Genomic DNA, 23711 nt, shown 5'->3' with positions numbered 1-23711 from the left:
CTACCTACCTACCTACCTACCTTGTCTCCCCACCCGGGTGCGAGGCAGCGCTTCACGGGGCGAGGATGAGGACCCAAGAGACCCTTTCCTTCCACCCAATCCACACTCAGTGCTCCCCTAAAGGAGAAAGGCGAGATGTAGCAGGCAGAAAGAGCTGGGTCATCTGGCGGCAGCAGCAGCAGCACCGGATCTACTGCCAGCACTGCGGCTGCAGTCGCCTTCACAGGTTTGGCTCGCTCCAGCGGCCCCCTAATGCCTCCCTTCTGTTCTTTCACCCCCACACCGCCCCTTTTCGTTCTACCGCCCCCCTGAAAAATGAAATCGCCCCCTGGGGGGCATTATTGCCCACGTTAAGAACCACTGAACTACTGTACATTTTAAATATCAGTATTCTGTAGCTTCATTCTAATATTCCTAAAGATGAAGGCCTTCATCAAGCAATCTGAGACTCCAAATGTTTTTGAATTACAATTCCCATTAGTATAGTAAATATTAAAGGACTGTGGAAACCGTAGTTCACACCATATTCAAGGTATCAAGTCATTCAATCCAAATCTAATCCATTTTCAGTGAATAATGAAGTTACAATCTTTGGCATCTCATCTGAAATTGTCATACAAGTCTCCATGTTAGACAAAAACTGGAAGGTTAAGAAAATACAGTACTAGTTACATTGAGCCATAAAAGAGTATAAACTTAGTCAAAACATGGGGACAAAAGTGAGATCTTGCTGGCTACCCACATTGATCTCATTTTGCACATAAAAACTACTTGCATACTATTTGTATAAAACACACACACACACTGCACAGGAAGAGGCCAGGGAGAGAATACGGGACATAATCCTTCCTCTAGCATTCAATAGTAATCTGAATGGGGCTTCTGTGAAATGAAGATATTTGCATTTGCAGAACACCTTGGTCCCTGTATGTCAGTGAATAAAAGTCATCAGTTGTGACTGACTAAACTTATGCAGTTCAATCAAAACTTCAAGGTAAATTTGCAGAATGCACTTTTGTAAAAATGGATTGTAAGCTTTACAAAAAGCTTACAATCCCTCGCCATATGCATAGTCAGTTGAAGCATTACATATTTTTAGAAATAACATTTTGTAAAAATTAGCTTTACTATGTTACTATTTTATATCCAATAAATTTCAAATATCTTCTTGTGAAATAAAAATAAAAAATGTAATAAAAATATTTTCAACTATTAGAAATATTATTAAGAGACTTTTATTTGCACAACACTAGAAGAGTGGTTTCCCTGGAAACACGGTAGTATATGCTTCACTCTGAGTTTTGTTTATAATAATTTCTGGCAAGGTAACTTCCCTTCTCTGATTTGTTCTCTGCCTTCCAAAAAAAAAAATACAGAAAGAAGTCAAGAACCTGATTTGGCTTCCTTCTCTGACTGTGGGTAAGGGATGAGGGCAAAATGACCAATTTTAATGTTTTGTGTGAATATTAATGTTGTGAGCCACTTTGAGTCCCTTGTTGGGAGAAATGTGGCATATAAATAAAACTAATACAACTAATAATAATAATTAAGAAATGGAAAGCAGTCTGCTGCAAGACAACCAGAATAAATTGTATGCTGCCAGCAGGATGAATTTGGTTTAAATCATAATTTAAAATTTAAAATCTGATTTTTTTTGACAATTTAATTAAATGAGGTATTTTTTGACAATTAAAATAAAAAACATTTTTATTTAAATCATGATTTAAATCAATTTAATTTTTTAAAAAAATCTTTGATTTTTATCCACCCTGGCTGCCAGAGAAGTTTAGTTTAATGGACTCCCACTACAAGCAGAAACAGCAGAGCACTGTGTGCCAGCCTGCAGCTCTTTCACATTGTGCTACATAAATGCACCAATTCTTTACTGTGTGCAACCTCCTACTTTAATTAATTTTCTTCACTGACACAGCACATACTGCACACACAGAGGGATTCTGGTTCAGTTGCCATCATCTCCAGCCAAGTACAAGAATGACTCCTGTCTAAAAAATTAAGAAGCCAGTCAGTGTAGTTCACTAGCAGACAAAAAATAAAGCCACTCAGTGTAGTTCACTGGCAGACAAAAAATAAATCAAGATCTACTGGTATACTTTTTACATGGTTTGCACCAGATCAGAAAGGATTTCTGATTGTTAGCTGCTTTAACATTAGCAAAGACAAAACAACTTCCCTCAGACCTTCATTATACAGTGCTAGCAACTGATGAAAGCCTGGGATAAGCAGGACAGGAGCCATACCTGGTGAATTCAACAATGAACTCAATAGATCAGTGGTCTTAGGGGATAAACCCATAGTGAAGAACATAAAGTGAATTATTATGTTCACACTAGTCTATAAGTAGCCTAAAACCCTATGACATGTTAGTCAGAATCCTATTACTTATGTATACCAGCATTAATCTCACTGGCAAGTTGCTGCTAATAAAGGAGTCACCTCTTATATCAAAGGAATGAACTGCTACTAGTTAAGGAATCATCATGCACTAGCTGTATGATTTGGCATGCAATGAGGAATGTAATACTCTTTAAGTAGTAGCAATTCACCCCTCTGATTTACACCATTACACTTATGTCAGTGTACATAAGCAACAGATTTTGATCACAATGATACAACACTGGATGCCACAAAAGACACAAATCTTCATCACATAGCTAAACTTGCTGTAAATGCTTTCCTTGAGATAAGTTTAGGTTTGAAACAACAAAAGCACTGCAAACCAGAATCAAAGGTAAATTAGCAAATGAATCTGCACTAGTGCTGACACTGAAGGTCACAATTTGCTTTACAAAGAGAAAGCAATACAATAAGCAAAGTTATACTTTAACTAAAACCAAGTCTTTTCCTGATAACCTGCTATTTCAAGTGTTTACATATGTCAAGTTACTTACCATAATATTTTAAAAACTCCTCCTTAAGAAAAAAGAAAGATCCAACATAGCCAGAGTATACTGCTCAATCAGAAGTCTCAGAACTCAACTTAAAAATCAGTGTTTAAAAAGCCATTTTCAGCTACTGGATCATAACATCAAAAAGATAAAATATTTGATAATGCAGGGAAGGAAAATACAAACTTTAATGTTATACATTTTTTTTGAAAATTTTAATTCTGTGGGCTCTGCAAAATAAACTGTCACTGATTTTAAAAGAAATTTTGCATAACCATTGCCAAATGGGTCAGACAACAAAAGAATGTTTAAAATCTGCTACACTAATTACTCCAATTCTTTTCATTTTTAAAAAAGCTTTATTTCAAACAAAGTGTGCTGCTCATATACCGCCCCATAGCACCTAGAGCATTATTTGGGCAGTTTAGAATTTAATTATGCAGGCTACACATAAATGCCAGAAAACCTAAGGAATTAACCAAGAAATGCAGTTAGCAAAGATTAAATTTATTCAAACAGGCTTCAAAAGACTTGTACCAGGTTGCAACTTGACCTGATTACAGTACATTTGGGGAGGGGGCGAATGGTAGGGAAAATATTTATGACATACCTTGCCTTCTATGCTTTGTTACTGGCAGGTTTTTCCTCTTACTAAAGAATAAATAAAACTGAATAAAGAATAAATAAATTCTAAAGAATAAATAAAATTGATAGAGTTAACGTATGAAAACTACTGCAAGTTGTTGCAAAGAGTGACATTTCAAATCGGTGAGTCGAAGAGCATCACTTAAGGCCAGTACAGTACTTAGCTCCCAACCTTATGTAATCCAGGTGTTCTTGGACTGCAATTCCCAGAAGCCTTCACCACTAGCTGTGCTGACTGGGGTTTCTGGGAGACGCAGTTAAGAACATCTGGGTTACCCAAGGTTGGGAACCATTGACCTAGGCAAAAGAATCACTGGAAGAACCCTGCATAGCAAGCTACCAGCACTGCCTCCTCAACTTGCTGCTTGTTTATGCTTCATCAGGCTGGATTTGGCCACACCTTTCCTCACAGTACCAACTGCCCTGTGCAGAGGAAAACTAGAAGAAGCAAACTGTCACTATTGTCACCTGTTTAAATTAGGTAAAAAAGGTAAAGGTAAAGGTTCCCCTTGACATTTTTAGTCAGTCGTGTTCGACTCTAGGGGGCGGTGCTCATCCCCGTTTCCAAGCCATGGAGCCAGCGTTTGTCTGAAGACAGTTTCCATTGTCATGTGGCCAGTGCGACTTAGATTCGGAACGCTGTTTAAATTACCTAATTTTTAATCATAACTACTATTCATAATGACTTTACATAAACTACTCTGCAAGTCATAACTGAGGAGCAGGATAAAACTGCTTAAAATAAATAGTAAATAATAATAGTTCACTCCTGGTTAGCAGTACTGGAAACAGCTTGGTACAAAATGGATAACTTTTCATTTTAGGAGAGAAAATGAAAATCACCTAACTGAATAGAGAATAAATAAATCATTATAAACTCAGATCATGTAGCTGTGCTTAGAAGTAGGGAAAATGTTTTTAAAGAACCATGAATTTTTCTTGGGGGGGAGTGATGACTAGAAACAGAGGACCACAAACCATAAAACAACATGATATATTCATGTCCACCATCTTTATACAGGCTGTTAAAACACTGTAGTGCATTCTCAAACAAATTGGTTAATCCCTGCAGTTTCCACAACACTCTCTTTTTGATGTTATATTCTTAGCCTGTAATACAAATATTAGAACTGGTGAGCTTGAAGGGAACCTATGGATCCAGCCCCTTTCAAGGAGGCCCAGTGGGGAATCAAAATTACAACCCAGATACTCCACAGCCAGATACCTAAACTACTGAACCATCCAGCAGTTCTATCGCAGCTCTTCTATGAATGATTTTGCTAAAGAAATCGGAGATGTTAATATTAAATGTGGTTTCTCACGGATATTTAGAGAGGCCACTTTTTTAATTAAAGGACAAGACTCTTGTCCCTTTAATCACTGAAAGAGAAACTTTCAGCAGATATAACACACAGGACAAGTTACAGTTAATGAAATTCCCTGTGTCACACAACTACTAAAAGTACAGAAGGCCTGTTTTATATATATATGATCACCTTATGAACAATGCCAGAAACACCTGTACAGTGGGCCACAAACATTCTGATAATCAAAACACACATACAGTACAGACACTATCTGAGCTATAGAAGTTACATAGCCATGCATTTACCTTTCAAAAACGTCAATTTTACCCAATATATAAATATGTTTCTAGCTTTTATTGCTATTTTTAAAGCATTCCATCCAGCTCTGCTAAATAAACTGACTGCAGACTTCAGTTCACCACCAGCCACACTTTCAGCAGAAGCTGCATTATCGAATGGAGGAACAGGGGAAGCCTAAAAGCACAATAATCCTTTACCTGATGAGGCCTGCAAATGTTAAAAGTGCAGCGCAGTCAAAGGACACAATTCCTGATCCAAAATTTCTTAGAGAAAATATCAGGAAGGGAACAAGGAAGCAAAGGAACCATCTAACATACAGTCCTTCAGCAAATATACAACCAGCAATTTTGAGGAAGCCCGGAGGACTGCTGAGGAGGAGACGCACACAGGGAAACAAGACAATCCAGAGCTTCAGAGAGATCAGGGCCTCTCTAGGGTCTTAGCCAAGACAGAATTCCATCTAGGGCAGGCAAAGAAGGTACTCACATTAAAAAGGAAAAGGAAACAAAAAAATTAAAGGCATACATATTTTGTCTCCCTCTAGAGGGCTGGAGGAGATAACACCCCAGATTATGACAGAAGCCATGAAATAATTCAGCCATTTTCCCCTACTAATTTGTTATGAAACATATTTTGGAAGAATAGTTTTCATCAGAGAGTGGGCAGCTGGAGGTATGAGAGAGTAATGGTTAAAGACTGTTCCACTAGTTAAAATGGCAGAAAAACAAAACAGAACAGCTGTTCAGAATGATTTCAATGATTAAGTCTACCTTGTTTCCCAGAAAATAAGACAGGGTCTTATATTATTTTTTGCGCCAAAAAACGCATTAGGGCTTGTTTTCAGGGGACATTTTTTTCATGTACAACTATCTACAGTACATTCATTGAAATATAGTCATGTCATCTTCTAGTTGCTGCACAATGGTGGAGGATGGGATTTCACTTAACTGGGGCTTATTTTGGGGGTAGGGCTTATATTATGAGTATCCTGAAAAATCATGCTAGGGCTTATTTTCAGGTTAGGTCTTATTTTCGGGGAAATAGGGTAGTATAATAGTCTAAGATCATTAACACTCTGTCTGGTGCAACATCAGGAAAGCCTGTACCAAGTTAGACCTAGTTTGAAGACGAAAACACACCTATTCATTCTCCATGTGATGAGCTACTTATGGATACTGTCTACAGTCACTGACACAAAAACTATACACAAAGTTCCTGCTCCTTAAGCTGGAGAAATGGGCATCAGAGAACTCTATTATCGCTAAAGAACAGGCTGGCTTTCAAAAAGGGAAATCAACGCTGGATCATTCCTTTGTTATCCACCATTTGGTCCGTAAATACACCCAGGTGGGGAGGAAAAAATTGTACGCTGCCTTTGTCGACCTATCCTCGGCCTTTGATACAATAAATAGATCCCGTCTATGGCGGAAACTTGCAGAAACCAACATTGACAAAAGACTCCTCCTTCTTCTTATAAAGCTCCACACAAACACCAATCTCAGAGTCAGACTCGGCCCACATGGTATGCTTTCAGAGGAAATTACTACCGAAAAGGGGGTCCGCCAAGGTTGCTTGCTGGCTCCGTTTCTTTTCAACTTTTACATAAACAACATTGTACCTGAGCTCCAAGGCCTTGATTTCTTTCCGCCGACAATTGGGGACATAAAACTTCCAATATTATTATATGCCGATGACATTGCCCTTTTTTCTCTCACCCCGGTTGGGCTACGTAGACTACTGGCCAAATTAAGTACCTACTGCAGCCATGAAAAACTAACAATAAATCACGCAAAAACCAAAGTGATGACCTTTGGGAACCACCGCAGAAAACATACCTGGAGGCTTGGGGACTTCCCAATCGAGCAAGTGTCAGCCTTTCGTTACTTGGGTATTATTTTTGGCCCTCATCTTTCTTGGTCAAAACACCTGGACTCAGCAAGGCTTAAAGCCGCCCATGCCATCCAAGCCCTCCTACACTTTACAAGGTCTAAAGGAGGCAACTTGGTTCCCCCCGCTACTGAAATTTTTGCCAAGAAACTGATTCCCCAAATGACCTTTGGGGCCGAAATCTGGGGATACACAAACATTTCGACCCTAGACGCCGCACAGAACACCTTCATTCGCTCCATCTTGTGTGTCCCGCGGAGTACTCCAGCCTCCTTACTTAGGGCAGAAGTAGGCCTTATCTCTGTAGCTGCCACCTGCCATTCAGCACTAGTCCGGTACTGGCATAAACTGTCCCAAATGAATGATACCAGTTTACCTAAGATCTGCCTTAGAGAACAACTGGCCAACCCCTCTCTTAAATCCTGGGTGAGTGCTGTGAAACAAATAACTGACTCCTATGGCATCGACTTAGATTCTTTAACCGCTCTTCCGCCCAAATGTGTGAAAGCTAGTCTCAAGGATACAATTCGCCTTTTTCATATCAGAAGTGACCTTTGCATCATCTCTAGCTCGCCCTATTCCTCTTCACTCCCACTCTATAACTCAACTTTTGTCATGGAAAACTATTTGACCTGGATAACTACATTTGCCCTTCGCAAGGCCTTTACCGCTCTACATTTTCAATGTATGCCTTCAAGAGTGTTAGAGGGCAGACACGAGAATCTGCCCTATCACCTAAGAATTTGTCCTTGCCACCTTGGAGAAGTCGAAGACATCACTCACTACCTTTTGAGATGTCCATATTACCACTCCCCTAGATCAAGGTTTTTGGCAAGTTCTCTGACTTCCATCCAAGACAGACCTAATCTCGCCCAGGTCTGTTGGCTCCTGGCTGACATTAACGCCAATACCACCTTAAACGTGGCAAACTTTGCCTTGGCTGCAATTAACATTCGAGCTCGCTTGTTCCCTGTACATTTGTCTCTTTGATTCCTGCTTACGCCTTATTGTATTTTCTTTTTTAATTAACTATCTCACCTGCTGCTTATTATTTTATTTTAACGTATTTTAATGACTTATAGTTGATAAATAAACTCTTCTCTCTCTCTCTCACTGACACAAAAAAGTAATAGTTTAAATATTTGTAGTTCATTAGTTCATCAGTATTGTCTGCTGGTTCGTATTGTATGAAATCGTTCTGAAGAACTGTTGTGTTTTTTCCCTGCATTTGTAGAAATATTCTTCCTTGTTTCCAAATTCATCCTATGACTGAGTTGCACTTGCTGTTCAGTCTCATGCATATGCATGCTGAATGAAAATCCACTCTTTAAACAGGACTGTTGTTATGAAACGTATGTGCATCAAGTCGGAACCAACTTATAGCAAACCTAATAGGGCTTTCAAGTAGCTGAGAGATTTAAGGAATGCTTTTACCAGTTTCACATTCCCAATGAACTTCTGTGGCTGAGCAGAGATTCAAGCCCAGGCTTCCGGAGTCTTAGTCCATCACTCTATCCACTACACCAGTGGTTTTTAACCTTGGGTTGCTCAGGTGTTTTTCAGCTGCAATTCCCAGAAATCCCAGCCAGCACAGCTGGCGGTGATGGCTTCTGGGAGTTGCAGTCTAAAAACACCTGAGTAACCCAAGGTTAAGAACCACTGCACTACACCACACTGGGCAACCCCATTAAATGGATTTTTAATTGTCCGATACATTTCACTGGCTGGACAGCTCAGTGGTTTACGTATCTGACTGTGGAGCCGGATGCTGGGAGTTCAATTCCTCATTGTGCCTATTGAGAGAAGAGCCAGCCTGTGTGGCCTTGGGCACATTGCACAATCCCAGGGCACCCCAGAAGAAGGAAACAGTAAACTGCTTTTTTGTATTCTCTGCCTAGAAATCTCAGAAAGGCTTGCCATGTCAGAATTGATTTGACTATAATTATTATTAAATGATGTGTAAAATATCTTCAAGCAAGTTAAGGTGTTTCTTTAACAATGTGTTGCCAATCAATAAACAATAAAATAAATCAGTATTTTACATCTTATTTGTTCTCTTTTAATTTAGAAATTGCTTAAGCAGAGTGACAAAACGCAAAGACAGGAAATCTTTTGATTTTAAAAATAGTTAAGATAATGTGTGGCTCTAGAGATTGTGGACTGCTGCTCTAGCCAGCAGTCAAAAATACCTAGAGGAGCAGATATCACCATCAGTTCTCTAGACAGTGGTCCCCAACCTTTTTAACTCCACGGACCGGTTGGGGAAGACAAGGCACCCCCCCACGTCGCACGCATGCATGAAGGAGCATGTGCACACACACACTCACACAAGAGCAGCGAGTGCTCGTGCGGGTGCGCGCAGTCATGCACAAGCTCGAAGGACAGTGGGGCACTCAGGGGCACTCACGAAGCGGGGCTCACGCATAGGCAAGCATGTGTGGAGGAGCTGTGCGGGGGCAGGAGTGTGTGCAGGGGGGTGGGAGATCTGTCTCCATGGCCCGGGGGTTGGGGACCCCTGCTCTAGAACACTTGCAGTGGCTAACTCAGCTTGCAAAAAAAGCAATATATTTTGCAAGAGAATTTCTAAGAATCTGAATGGAGAGGAACATCATGTGAAATTTGTCCAAAATGGGGAACACATTCTGACTTCCAGCACTTGGAACTCAAAATTATTGTCCAGTAACTTTTAAAAGTGCTAGTGCTGTTAAACACCAATATTGAAATGATCCAAACCTCAGAAAAGACAGGAAGACATAACAGGAACTCAATATGTCCATTTCTGAAGCTAATCAATTTTCTATTCTATTTGTGTAAAATCTATTTAAATTCTATTTGTTCTATTTAAATTCTTTGTTCGTTCGTTTAGTCGTGTCCGACTCTTCATGACCCCATGGACCAGAGCACGCCAGGCCCTCCTATCTTCTACTGCCTCCCGGAGTTGTGTCAAATTCATGTTGGTTGCTTCGCAGACACTGTCCAGCCATCTCATCCTCTGTCGTCCCCTTCTCCTCTTGCCATCACACTTTCCCAACATCAGGGTCTTTTCCAGGGAGTCTTTTCTTCTCATTAGATGGCCAAAGTACTGGAGCCTCAGCTTCAGGATCTGTCCTTCCAGTGAGCACTCAGGGTTGATTTCCTTTAGAATTGCTAGGTTTGTTCTCCTTGCAGTCCAGGGGATTCTCAAGAGTCTCCTCCAGCACCACAATTCAAAGGCATCAATTCTTCAGCAGTCAGCTTTCTTTATGGTCCAGCTCTCACTTCCATACATCACTACAGGAAAAACCATCGCTTTCCTCCCAAGAAGCAGGCGTCTTTTAATTTCGTGGCTGCTGTCTCCATCTGCAGTGATCATGGAGCCCAGGAAAATAAAATCTGTCACTGCCTCCATATCTTCCCCTTCTATTTCCCAGGAAGTGATGGGACCAGTGGCCATGATCTTAGTTTTTTTGATGTTGAGTTTCAGACCTTTTTTGCACTCTCCTCTTTCACCCTCATTACAAGGTTCTTTAATTCCTCCTCACTTTCTGCCATCAGAGTAGTGGCATCTGCATATCGGAGGTTGTTGATATTTCTTCCGGCAATCTTAATTCCGGCTTGGGATTCCTCCAGTCCAGCCTTCCGCATGATGTATTCTGCGTATAAATTGAATAAGCTGGGGGACAATATACAGCCTTGTCATACTCCTTTCCCAATTTTGAACCAATCAGTTGTTCCATATACAGTTGTAACTGTTGCTTCCTGTCCCACATATAGGTTTCTCAGTAGATAGATAAGGTGGTCAGGCACTCCCATTTCTTTAAGAACTTGCCATAGTTTGTTGTGGTCCACACAGTCAAAGGCTTTTGCATAGTCAATGAAGCAGAAGTAGATGTTTTTCTGGAACTCTCTGGCTTTCTCCATAATCCAGCGCAAGTTAGCAATTTAGTCTCGAGTGCCTCTGCCTCTTCGGAATCCAGCTTGTACTTCTGGGAGTTCTCGGTCCACATACTGCTGAAGCCTACCTTGGAGGATTTTGAGCATAATTTAAATTCTATTCTAATTCTAATTGTGTAAAATCTGTAAGTGTGTGTGAATTGTTTTTATGCTACTTCACTGTAAGCCGCCCAGAGTAGACGCTATCTACATGGGTGGGATATTAAATAAGTAAATAAATAAATAAATTCCTTGATTTCCCCTAAAACATAAATATTTATGTCGGGAGAGACCACAGCACTTCTCAGACATGTTTCCTATACCCCATTATTACCAAAGCTGTAAAGGGAAAAGAGAAAGTGGCATCCTGGCACTATAATGACCCATGGATCGGCATTCTTTGAGACAGCCCAGCTGATATCACTTGGAATGTTATGAGCCCTGTCACCTGCACAGACTTGGGTAAACTGCATAATCCCAGAACATGATCTGTTATAATCTAAATTTATAACTGATCATGTTATAAAAAGCCAAGTTTCACTGACTTGCCTTTCCAGAGAAAAGAGGAAAGGCAATCTTCCCAGCAAGGAAAACAAGAAGCTAGTAAACTTCTGAGGACTTTATACCTAGAAAATTGTGTAAGGCTTGCCTTATGTCAGAGATTATTTGACAGCACATCATAAACCACTGTTAAGAAGCTGAATGGAAATACATTGACAGTGAACATAATGGCAATCTTTTTGTATTGGCATATTTAAAACAATGTGTAGTGTCATGGTTCCCTATACTAAAAAACAACAGAAAATGTTCTGGAAAGATAACTAAACTTTATCTAGGGCTCCTGTACACCTACACAGCCTATAAGTGCCCCATACGCACACAATTCAAGGCTCCTTGTTTATTTCAATATTTGAGGCTATTGTTCTGTTGTCATTGTAGCTAAGCTACTGTCTCTTAATATACCCATGGCAATGGAATCTGCTTGGTAATTTAACTGCAATTGTACATGATAACATTCCCAAAAAATGGCAACAGCTTTATGCACACCACTCCTAGATTCTCATACATCCTGATAAAACAACAAAGAGTCTTGTGGCACCTTCATACCTGAAAAATCTCTCTGCATGTCACACAATGAGATGCTGAGTTTTCTCCATAAGAATTAGGTGATCTTACTGTGCCAATGACAATAGCAACACTTGTGATCCCACATTACTCAATTGGCAGCTTCGTGATAGCAGAGTATCAATAGAATCATGGACAGAAAATTTAGGAAACTATGGTGGTTTGGATGTTTAGGTTAGGTGGGTTTTAAGATCATGGGAATGTCAACAGCACCACTGCAAAATACATGTTCTTTGTGTATAAATAACCATGTTGAATCTCAGATCCATCAAACTATGTATAGGAACATCAGGCAGCAGAGTTGAGAAAGATCTCTCTCTAAGCCCTTAGGGACACAATGCCAATCAGATCAGCACTATAGTAGATGGATCAACCATATGATTTACTACAATATAAGCACAGGTTTGTTTATTTATTAAGAATTCCTTAACTGAAAATCCGTACTATAGAAGGGACAGCCAAAATCAGATATCTATTTTCAGCCCAAATATGAATAAACAAGAAATGGTGAGATCACATTGCAAGAGAACAGAAAACATAATCTACATTATAGTTTTGAATTAACTGACTTGCCTTTCAGGAGAAAGAAGAAAAGTACTGTACAATATTCCCAGCAAGGAAAAATAAAAATTGTGAAGGGTGACCTTTGAATCTATTTAAGCACTGTGGTTAGACTGGAATTTATGAAACTTTCCTAATTTCTGGTGTAGCTGTAACAATTTTCATCCACAGGCCTAAACCAATATGCAAAACTGCTATATGGAAACAAAATTTCTATTTTTACAGCACTAATAAGTCCTAAAACATCCATGCAAGACCCAAAATTCTTCTGTCCCAATGGATTATGATAAAACCAGCTATATATCTATAAAGAACAGAGTCTAAAATAAGGAGACTGAACAAGTTTTATTACCACATCTTTAAAATTTTGAGACTTGTTATTTAAAACAAAGAAATTCAGTGAGGCATGGCATATTACATTGCTAAATACTTATTCTTCGATAATCTTGTGACACATAACCTTTCATGGGTTCATATACATTAAAACAGCCATCTCTGTTATATACATGCATATACTCTGAAAAGAGAAGAACGTTCCAAGGGGGTCCTCCCCAAAACTGAAGTCAAAAAGATTAAGTAATCAAGAGGCAGCAAGCTAGTCATATAAGAAGTACATACAAAATTCAAGCTAGCTCATTGCCAGTTTCTGCATTCCTGAGCAGCAGCCAGTGGTGATCAAACTCAATGTAAATAAAAATCTAAGAAGAGGCAATCGCTTTATGTAGAAGGAAAGTCATACTCAAAGTCCATACTACATTTTACTTTGTACAGTGTCACATTTGCTTACAAGTGCTTAATTCTCCTTTTGTAATTCAATTTTGAGTATATTACTTTTTAAAGTATTATGCAGAACATTGTGGGAAACTGAGATACTGCAAGTGAAAGACTACAGTAAAGTAGTGTTCCCACAACACTTTGAATTAAAACATGATTTTTTTTCTCTCTCTGAAACACTGTAAATAAATAATTCAAAAATATAATTCCCAAATGTGTGTGCCAAACATTTCTGAAAACATGTCCAAAAAGACCTGATATCCACTTTTGGGGACTTGTATTTTACATAACACACTGAAGAACAGGTGTGCCTCTTATCTTCTGACATATTAAAGAAAATTTAATAAGACTACAATTGAGACTGCCATGTAAATCAGACTTCTGAATTTTCAAGAAGTCATACAAATTTAAAAGATAGACTAAGATTACGAAGTGCCACATACATTGCTTTACCAGTGAAAACATGTATAAAGCTCTGAATAATACCTGTATTAGTTACCCATCTTTCTCTTAGTCATTAATTTTTTTACCCTGTTTCCCCGAAAATAAGACAGTGTCTTATATTAATTTTTGCTCCAAAAACGCATTAGGGCTTATTTTCAGGGGATGCCTTATTTTTTTTTCATGTACAACAATCTACATATATTCAATTACAGTCATGTGATTTTCTTTTGGTTGCTGCACCAGAGGGCGGGGTTTCACTTAACTGGGGCTTATTTTTGGGGTAAGGCTTATATTACAAGCATCCTGAAAAATCACACTAGGGCTTATTTTCAGGTTAGGTCTTATTTTTGGGAAAACAGGGTCCTACCTCACCTCTGGGGTAAAAATATAATTCAGTTCCTATATTCTCACCTCTAATGCACTATTTTACTGAAAGTGAAGATGCTCAGGCAGTAAAGAAAAACCTGTCATTCTGGTGGCATTCAAATGCATTACTGCTGGGCATGGATGAATGCCATGTAATTTGCACAGATTTTCCCCTCCTTTTGTTAAGCCACAAGCAGCAGTGAGTGATCCTGCAGCTCTTTGACCACTGCTTTCCCCCTCCTTTTGCTAAGCTCCATGGGGCTTAGCAAGTGGAGGGAGAAAGCAGCAATCAAACTGTGGTAGGATCACTTTGATCCCTTCCCCCTCCACTTGCTTTTGTTCTCTCCTCAGCTTACTTCTGTGTATGATGACTCAATTTTTAGTCTAAAGGTTTTAGACAAAGTATCATCTTATAAATGGAAAAATACGGTAATAACTCCAGCTGTGCTTGTGCTTCTAAATTTATGACAGTTCAAAAAAAGTTGAAGAAGGTGCACTTGCTGGGTTCATGGAAGAGGGCCTTCTCTGCTGCTACTCCAAGACTCTGGAACTCCTTCCCACAGGTTAGGCTGGCCTCACCTTTACTGTCTTTCCGCAAGCAGGCAAGGACCTTTCTCTTCAGGCAAGCTCTCCCTTAGGAGTTGGCTGCCTTAGAAGGATTTTTAAAAGAATTGCTGCACCCTATTGCCTTGTATGTCTTTTGGTCTTGCTTTTTAGTACAGTACAGAATTTGTTTGGTCCTTTTTAGTACAGTATTTGTATTCTCACTGTTGTTCATTCTAAACCCTGTCTTTTTAATCATGCAAGCTGCTTTCCGTCCTTTTTAAGGAGAAAGGTGGGATTAAAATATTTTAAATAAATAAGGCTGACTTTCACTCTTAACATTTCTATTATACAGGCCAATCTATTTTTCTCATTTCCCTTACACTCAAGAGTGATATTCTGGAATGGCAACAGTGAGCAGGAAGCAACTCTCAGCAAGGCTTGGAGATTTGCTTCTGGAGACATTCATACTGTTGCAACTAAGGCACTTTAGGTACATTTATTGTGGCTACTTTTTAGATCTAATAATGTATATACAGTACTGTACACATTTTAACAATCCTATCAAATATCTTTAATGGTGTTATCTACTCACCATGTTCCCCCCACCCCGAGGTGTAGGAAGTGCATCAGTCCAGAAAGATGCATGCCATCTAAAAGCAAGGTCATAATAGGTCTGCTGATACATCTCTGACACAATCTATGCCCATTTGTCTGCTCAGAAACAAGAAAAGGACAATATGAGCCATTTTCCTGCTCACAATCAAGCTAAGGGACAGAATAAGCCATACCAGAAAAAAGGTTTTTTTTATTTTTATTTTACTCATAATGTCAGCAACCTGCCCAATATTGGATGACCCTGCCTACTGGGTATGCATTAAACCCCAAAATATAACTGAAAAGAGAACAAGATCTATGCCATCATATTAAAAGATATATACACTTGCACACATATGAAGATGCTTGCCATCAATCGCTAACAAAAGGAGCAAAACTCTTAAATATGTCAGAAAACCAAAAGATACTATAATTATTAGAAAATATTAGACTACTGGTCACTTCTATACCTCTCATTAAAAATCAGCAACAGGAACCCTATTGCATAATAACAGATACCAAATTCAAAAGGTAGGAGGGTTGGGACTCCCTAACTTGAATAAGTACTACCGTATGTTGCAAACCCATTAAGACATATAAGGGATATTATAGTGCATCTTAATGAAGCAATATGGTGGAGTTTGGAATTGTTGGAATTAAGACATAAATTTTGAGAATACTATTTTAAAAATATATAATAAAAATAGAGGTAAAGAAATTGGAAACCTGTATTCTTGAAGGCTTTCACGGCCGGGATCTGATGGTTCTTGTGGGTTTTTCGGGCTCTTTGGCCATGTTCTGAAGGTTGTTCTTCCTAACATTTTGCCAGTCTCTGTGGCCAGCATCTTCAGAGGACAGGAGTCAGAACTGTGCATAACCCACAACAACCAAATTGGAAACCCTTTCCTTAAACATATGTTGACAATTTGGAGTAAGTACTGTATAAGAATATAGTCCACAAGTATTACCTATTCCAGTGACTGAGTTGGAAACTTTTCCAATGAATCTGAAGAATTTGGAGAGTATGTTAAGAGGAAAGCAAGTTATTCAATTAAAGGATTGGGTAAAAAAGATGGAGAATAGAGAACAAATACAAGATATATTAGGAAGGGAGAAAGTTTTATGGTTTAGCATAATAATACAATTAGAGTGGTGGACAGAAAATTAGGTGAGGAAAAATGGGAAATGCAGGGAACTTATACAGTTTGAAGAAATGTTATCACAAAAAGAGTAGAAGCAAATAAAACTTTGAAAAGTATAGTAAGTAAAATGTATAAAATATTAATTGAAGTAGAGGATCGATAGGCCCCATTGAAAGTTTTAGAGGAATATGACGTGAAAAAAGACAGAAGTACTGAGAGATGGGAGAAAATAGGGGATACAAGAATGGTAAAATCTATTTCTATAAGGTTTAAAGAGAATTTTTAGAAAACTTTGTGGTGATGGTATCTTAACTCCAGTGAAATTAAATTAAATAAATAAGAACTATTCTATGCTGTGTTGCAGAGTATGAGAGAAAATTGGTACTTATTTTCATATGTGGTGGGAATGTGAGAGCGTGATGAAATGTTGGCAAATGGTATTTATGGAAATAAAAGAAAACCAAGAAAAATGTAAAAGTATGTCATACAGTAGCACTTTTATCAATATTTGATAAGGAGGAATACAATTCGGTAACTACCGAGCTAATCTGTAACTTATTAACAACAGCTAGATTAATGATACCTAAGTCCTGGAAAATAAAATATGATTAACAATTAAATGAATGGTATAAAGTATGGAAAGAGCAAATTAATATCAAAGCAAAAAAAGCAGTTAGAAATATATACTTTTGCAGATATTTGGGGAGATTTTATTGATCATGTATTAATAAAGAGAAAGGATAGTGCCCCATCTCAAGAAACATTACAATTCTGAAGGGGGGTGGGAATTCTTGAAGGACAGAGAACTGGTTTTATCTCCAGTGGGGCGGGGGGGGGGGGGGCACAGTGTTATAATTTTGAAGTCTTGTGTATAAAATTGTGTCTTGCTTAGGTTGTTTTTTTCCTATATTTTAATCATTGTTTTTCAGTTTTTTAAAGTTTGAATTGTGAAGTGTAATGTATGTCTCAGTTTTTAAAAATACCCTTGAAAAGAGCACAAGATCTATGTTATCATACTAAAAGATAAATATACTTGCAGACATATGAAGATGCTTGGCATCAATTACTGACAAAAGGAACAAAACTCTTAAATATATCAGAAAGCTAAAAGATGCTATAATTATTAGAAAATATTAGAATACAGGTCACTTCTATACTTGTCATTAAAAATTAGCAACAGGAATACTATTGCATAATAACAGATGCCAAGCCAAGACACACCTCAAAGAGAATGCAGGAATATGCAGCTGTCAACACTGTCAAGTAGTCGGACAATGCATAGATTTGGTACATTAAAACATGAATTTTAAGAATTAGAAATATGAATGTTAACATTCAGCATTGAGGCAAACACAATTCAAGACAGTGATTTACAGCTAGTCCTATTGTACACATTCCAGCAGTGTTAAATGACTTCATGAAGATATAGAAGACAGAGTTACAGAAACTGGAATATTTATGTACAATATCTAAACTTTAAAATTAATTTTTATTTTTCATATATGGCATTACCATTTTTGTAGTACATTTGATGCTGCACAGACAACAGCAAGCAAGAAAGATTGGAACAGTATAACCTATGACTCATATGACTACATTTTTCAGCCCCAATAAAAAAAATTTAAAGTAAACTTTTAAAAAGTTAAATGCAGCTCCCTTAATTAAGTGTTGTACTAGTATCAAATTATAGAACCAGCAATATCTTTAGACAGCATTGTCACATAATAGTATGGTACTAATACAACATCTGGAGATTAAACTATTAAGATAGATCTGTACCCCATAGGATCTTATTAACTGGGTAAATGGCAGGTAATTTTCATCAGAATACCTTCTTTCTCCTCACAACAGATCATTTGCCATCAGATCAACATAGCTAGCTTCTAGTCTTGATACCGTAATGTAGATCCTGGCAGAGTGGAGAAAAGATAATGATTTTTTAAAAGAAAAAAAATCAATTTAAATTACGAGTTCAATTCTCCACTGTACCTCCTACAAGCAGAACCACCCTGTGTGGCCCTGGGCAAGCTACACAATCCCAAGGTGCCTCCTGAGGAAGGGAATGGCAAATCACTTCTGAGAATTCTCTACCAAAAGTCAGAATTGGTTTGACGGCACATGAATATTGTTATCAAAGTCCTTAATTGAGATGGAGACTCAGTCTGAAATTTCCAGTTAAGCAAACTCACTGGATGACTATATTTTTCATTAATCTAATGTACCTCACAAGGCTATTATGAAGATCAGATGGTGAATACTATGTATGTACACTGCCCTTGAGTTCCTTGTTAGACAGGTGGGATAGAAGTTATGCAACAAAGAATACTAAATCTACTTTGAGAAATATTCATTCAAACATTCTATTTCAAAATACTGTAGTATCTTATTTCTAGCAAAAATTACTGGAGACAAATTAGTGAAAATAATTATGCAATCACCTTTATTGGTTTGACAAGTTTCTGACTATTTATTTGTTTTTTATCACCATACACCTTATCTGTAGGATATGTTTCTGGCTCTATTTCCTCTGATAGTAGTGAGAGAACACGCTAATGGTACAAAATTATCTCAATAAGACTAAAGGACTACTATTTCTGCCGGTTGTTGGACAGCTAAATGTCTGCACTGTATTTAACTATGTGTTTGGCTGTTTAGCTGATTTGGACATTTCTTACACCAAATAATTGTTTAGCAGCCAAATAATATTCAAAGAGGTTTGAATATTTTGATTTCATGGTCACAGTCGGAAGTAACTTTTTATCTGGCAATAACTTTGGAGACAAATTAGCTTTTTAGTCAACATAAAATGAACATGCATCTCTTACATAAAAATAACAGGTGTCTTACATGACTGTAGTATTGTGGGAATTATGACAAGATGGCGGTATCACAATTCTGAAAAGGGCAAAGAATGTGAAGAAACAGTAGCAGTGGAAAGAAACAGATGGAGAGGAGGTGCTTACTGCAGTGGTGCAGCAGAAGAGAATCAGCAAAGTCAAACTGTATCTGGGATTTTATTCTGCCAAAAGTCACAAGGTCCTGCTACCCTCTCACGTGGAATAGACGTAGATATTACCTATCCTGCATTAATACTGCTTCTGCCTGTCCCTTGTCAAAAGATACAGGCAAAGACATACACTTTCACTAGCACTTTGTCGAGAACTCAGCACCATTTCCCAAAGAAGCAACTTATGCCTTTTCTGTATATATGTCCTCTACAGTGACACTGGCCTATGATTTCCCAGAGGAATACTGTACTGTACTTTCAGCACCTGCCCCCAATGTTGGGTTTTCTTTTCACTGGTTCAAACCAGCCATTTGCCCTGCCCTGCTTGCTTCCTAACTACTCCTTTTACTTCCATACACCACCCTTTTGTCCTGCTGCCTAGACAGCCTTTTTTTCCTGCAGGCTGCACAACCAATCAACATTATTCAAAGACAAGCCTTAGAAAAGAACTCACTTCAGCTTCCAATTTAAGAACAGGAACAGACAATCTCAGCCTTTGGGTACTGGCCTGAAATTCTAATTTATGCCCTGAAAAAAAGGGAGACTCCCCAGAAGTAGACCTTGGCCTAAGATCATCTTCTAAGGTTCCCTTTTGAAAGATAACTTCCCAAAATTCCCTTTTGTCAAGAGTTCGTCCTAGCTTCCCACAGATACTATTCTATACTGCCTCTACTACATAAACTTCCTCAAGTCTTCTTACTCCCTCTGAAGATTATCTCCTTCACCAAGGTACACCTAGCAAGCACACACCACCCGCCGTCCTCTTTCCTCTCCTCAGAGACCAGCCTTCCCCATATGGCCTAGGCCCAGGCTGGCTTCCCTCACAGGGCTGCCAGTCTCCGCGCCGCCCAGGTGGAGGCCCTCACGACCCTCCCCCGCGAGGCCCTAATCCTGCGCCCTTCAAGCTCTCCGTTCCCCCCAGGCGCTCCCGCGCTTGGCTTTTTTTCCTTTCAGTCCCTCAAGCGACTTCCTCCGCCCTTTATAGGGCAACCGAGGCTCGGCCCTTCTGGCCAAACTTCGTTCGGCAGGCGAGAGGAGGAGGAGGAAAGGGACGCGAGCGAGGAGGGGAACCGTCCAAATGGGTCTGGAGTGGGACAAGGAGCCCGTCCGAGACAAGTGAAGTCATCATTATAATTTTATATAAAGAATGGGGAGAGGGTGCACGCGCACGCGCTCTTTCACACCCGTTCCCCACGAGGACGCGCGCCCATGCGGGCTTTTTACGTTTGCGACCGCCTGCCCTGGGATAGGGAGAAAGATCTGCTCCCCAGCCTAGAGGAACCCTATTTTTTTTTAAACGCCAAAAAAACCCGACACTTGTCCCTGCTATGGCGGGATTGGATTCCCCACCCGCAGCTTCCTCGCGTTCCTCAGGGACCCACCCCGTTCAGTTAGGGTTCTTCCCGCGGGAGTTCACGGCGGGGGCCCGGCAAGCAAGCCCCTCCACACATAACACAGTACACACCCACACCGCGCAACTTCGTCTCTCTCTCTCTCTCTCTCCTGCTCGAACCGGAGGGCTGGATAGAGAGAGCGCGCGCACACACACATTCGTATGTATACTGTATAAAGACATACAGACCCAAGGACACACCCCGTGCACACACCCCGCGTCCACACCGGCCGCGGGAGCGCGCCTTCCCAACTTTCCCACCTGCGCCCACGCCCGCCCGCATCCCTTTGGGCGCCCGTGTCCTTTCCCCTTCAGCGGCATCCCGTCTCGTCGCCGGCTCTCCCGGAAATACGAATGCCCACGACCCGCAGCCTCCCTCTCGGTCAGGGGTCGAGAGGCAGCCCCGGCATAGGGGTTCCCCACCCCCAAATACGCGCGCGCCTCTGCTCCGGTTTTTGCCCTCCCCCTTTTCTTACCTCGCTTCAGGAGCTGCCGCCCCCCCCCGGCTCGCCCTCGGAAGCTAGAGTCACACTGGCGGCCGGACCCCCTTCTGCTTTCCCGCGGCGACGTTTCCCGCCGCCCCTCCGTCCCCTCCTCCCTCGTCGACGAAATGGAGGGGGTTCTTCGGCTCCCGCTCCTTCACCTGCGCTGCTGCGGCGGTGGCGGCTGTCCCAGGAGGGAGAGGCCGAGCGCTCCCCGCCTGGCTCCCTCTCGCAGCCCCTCCACCTGCTGCGGGACGCCGCCGCCGGTGCTGCTGCTGCCTTTGGCGGGATGGGCTGGCGAGAGGAAGGAAAGAAGAAAGAGGACCGTTGAGGCTCGCTCAACTTCTCATTACTTTCTCTTGCCGCCTCCTCCTCCTCTTCTTCTTCGTCCTCCTCCTCCTCCTCTTCCTCGTCTCCGGGCTTCAGAGCGGGGCCCTCACCATCAGCTGTGCAGATGGACCGCTAGTGACATTGAGAGATCCCGAGTTCCCCTTTCCGGAGCCACCCGCTGCACCAGCCAGAGGTCCCTGGAGAGGGGGGGAGAGAGAGGCGAAGGTCAGCCCGCTGCTGCCGCCGCCGCCGCCGCCGCCGCTTCCCGGTCCTTCCAGCAGACGCTCTTTCCCTCTGGCCCCTCCCGGTGCCAGAGCTGCTCTCCGTGCGCCCCCCTCCCCGCCCGGCACCTTGCCTGCATCAGGGGATCTTTCCATGGGGCAGCCCTCGTTGTCGTCACCTCCCAGCAGGCGGGACCGAGTCTCCCTCGCTTCGCGCAGCCCTGGCCGCGGACAGAGCGGCGCTCCCGGGCAAGGAGGAGCTGGCCTCGGAGCCGAGCGGGGCTCCTGGGCAGGGAGGGAGCGGGAGGGAAAAGGCGTCGCCAGCAGCGCCCTGCTGTTTCGGGACCCTGCCGGGGACGAGGCTGACGTCCTGCATGCCCCCATGGCTGGGCAGAGAAGAAAAAAACGGAGAGGAAAGGAGAGGATAAATGGCAGGTTGCGTCCTGGTTCATTCACGGAGCAGCGGACACCCGAGCAGTTCGATGCGGTGGTAGCGCAAAAAGATGCGGCGCCATCCTGCAACCTTCGGGAATCGAGATCCAGCTAGATTTCACCGCTGCTGTGCATAGTGAGGGACCTCGGATCTACCTGCAGTTCCCCCTTAAATGAAAGATGTTGCTTTTTTTAAAAGCAATGCCCAGTATCGTTTACACTCCCTGTATGTACAACTTCAGAGGGCTAGAATGCACTCTAGTGAGTAAATGGCTTACTGTCCTACTTAAACAACACTTACTGGTGCCCACACGTGCAAGATTTCTCTCAAAGGTATTTTCAGTGCCTTAGGTTACAATATCCCCTTGGGAGACAGGCATGTTATTAATACCTCTCAAGGGAGCAGGGGGGCATTTAGATCTGCATAGATCTCGACAGATCAAGGTGGTAATCACAATTTCAGTTTGTGAACACACAAGTCCTAGATTTCTAGAGTAGAGTCACATACTCTTGACACTGCCAGGATAAGTAGAAATGTAGGACAGAAAGTGGGTATATCAGTAGACAAAGCAAAATCAATCAAATATAAGACCCTACCACGGCAACTTTCCAGTACAGTACTCTGGTGTACAGGCCAGTCCTTGGAGGCATACAATGTACAGTAGTATTATTAGATCGGCATTTTGATATTTGACCTGAGAATTTTTGAAGGGATATTATGGATCCAATTAGGTAAATGTAAAGGTTTCCCTTGACATTTAGTCCAGTTGTGTCCGACTCTAGGGGGCGGTGGTCATCCCCGTTTCCAAGCCATAGAGCCAGCGTTTGTTCGATGAGTTTCCGTGGTCACGTGGCCAGCGCGACTAGACACGGAATGCCGTTACCTTCCCACCGTGGTGGTACCTATTTATCTACTCACATTTTTACATGCTTTCAAACTGTTAGGTTGGCAGGAGATGGATCCAATTACCTAAATCCAATTATTAGTCCTAACTAAAGTAGACCCAGTGAACAATGCAACTTACCAAAGTGTTCATTACCAAGTTTTCATTGAGATCTACTCTAGCTAGAACTAACAATGGTATTAAGATCGACAACCGTGGTCACCTAAAACAGTGAGCTAGAGAACTGCAGCAACAATGCCTTTCCAATAATGAGCAACATATTAATGTATGCTAATTGCTAGGGATGTGATGAGTAGCTGAAAAAATTCTTGCTGTATGCTAATAGAGTCTTGCCATGCTGAGACTGCCTATTACGATTTGCCCCAGCACCAGGAAAATTTCCTGACTTTCTGCAAAAATGAGGGGTCTTTAGACTTCCTTCCTGAAAAATTG

At 41.0% G+C, this 23711-nt stretch overlaps 1 protein-coding gene across 5 annotated transcripts in view; it reads right to left on the bottom strand.

Annotated features, from left to right (window-relative positions):
- UGT8 (UDP glycosyltransferase 8) overlaps nucleotides 1-21851 on the bottom strand; it is a 58249-nt gene extending 36398 nt beyond the window's left edge. Inside the window, exon 1 of one of the 5 annotated variants that reach the window (XM_020802790.3) lies at nucleotides 21553-21851. Coding sequence is in view for 2 of the 5 variants with exons in the window: in XM_078376625.1 (XP_078232751.1) it covers nucleotides 18341-18365 (25 nt within the window). In the remaining 3 variants the exon portion in view is untranslated. The other 4 variants (XM_020802788.3, XM_073001723.2, XM_073001725.2 and 1 more) reach the window with 4 other exon arrangements.
- Nucleotides 21852-23711: the final 1860 nt, after the last annotated feature.

This window comes from Pogona vitticeps, chromosome 5 (genome assembly GCF_051106095.1).
Source record: "Pogona vitticeps strain Pit_001003342236 chromosome 5, PviZW2.1, whole genome shotgun sequence".
Classification (NCBI taxonomy): domain Eukaryota; kingdom Metazoa; phylum Chordata; class Lepidosauria; order Squamata; family Agamidae; genus Pogona; species Pogona vitticeps.
Note: the sequence above shows the minus strand (reverse complement) of the source record. Positions and strands in the feature narration are given on the sequence as shown.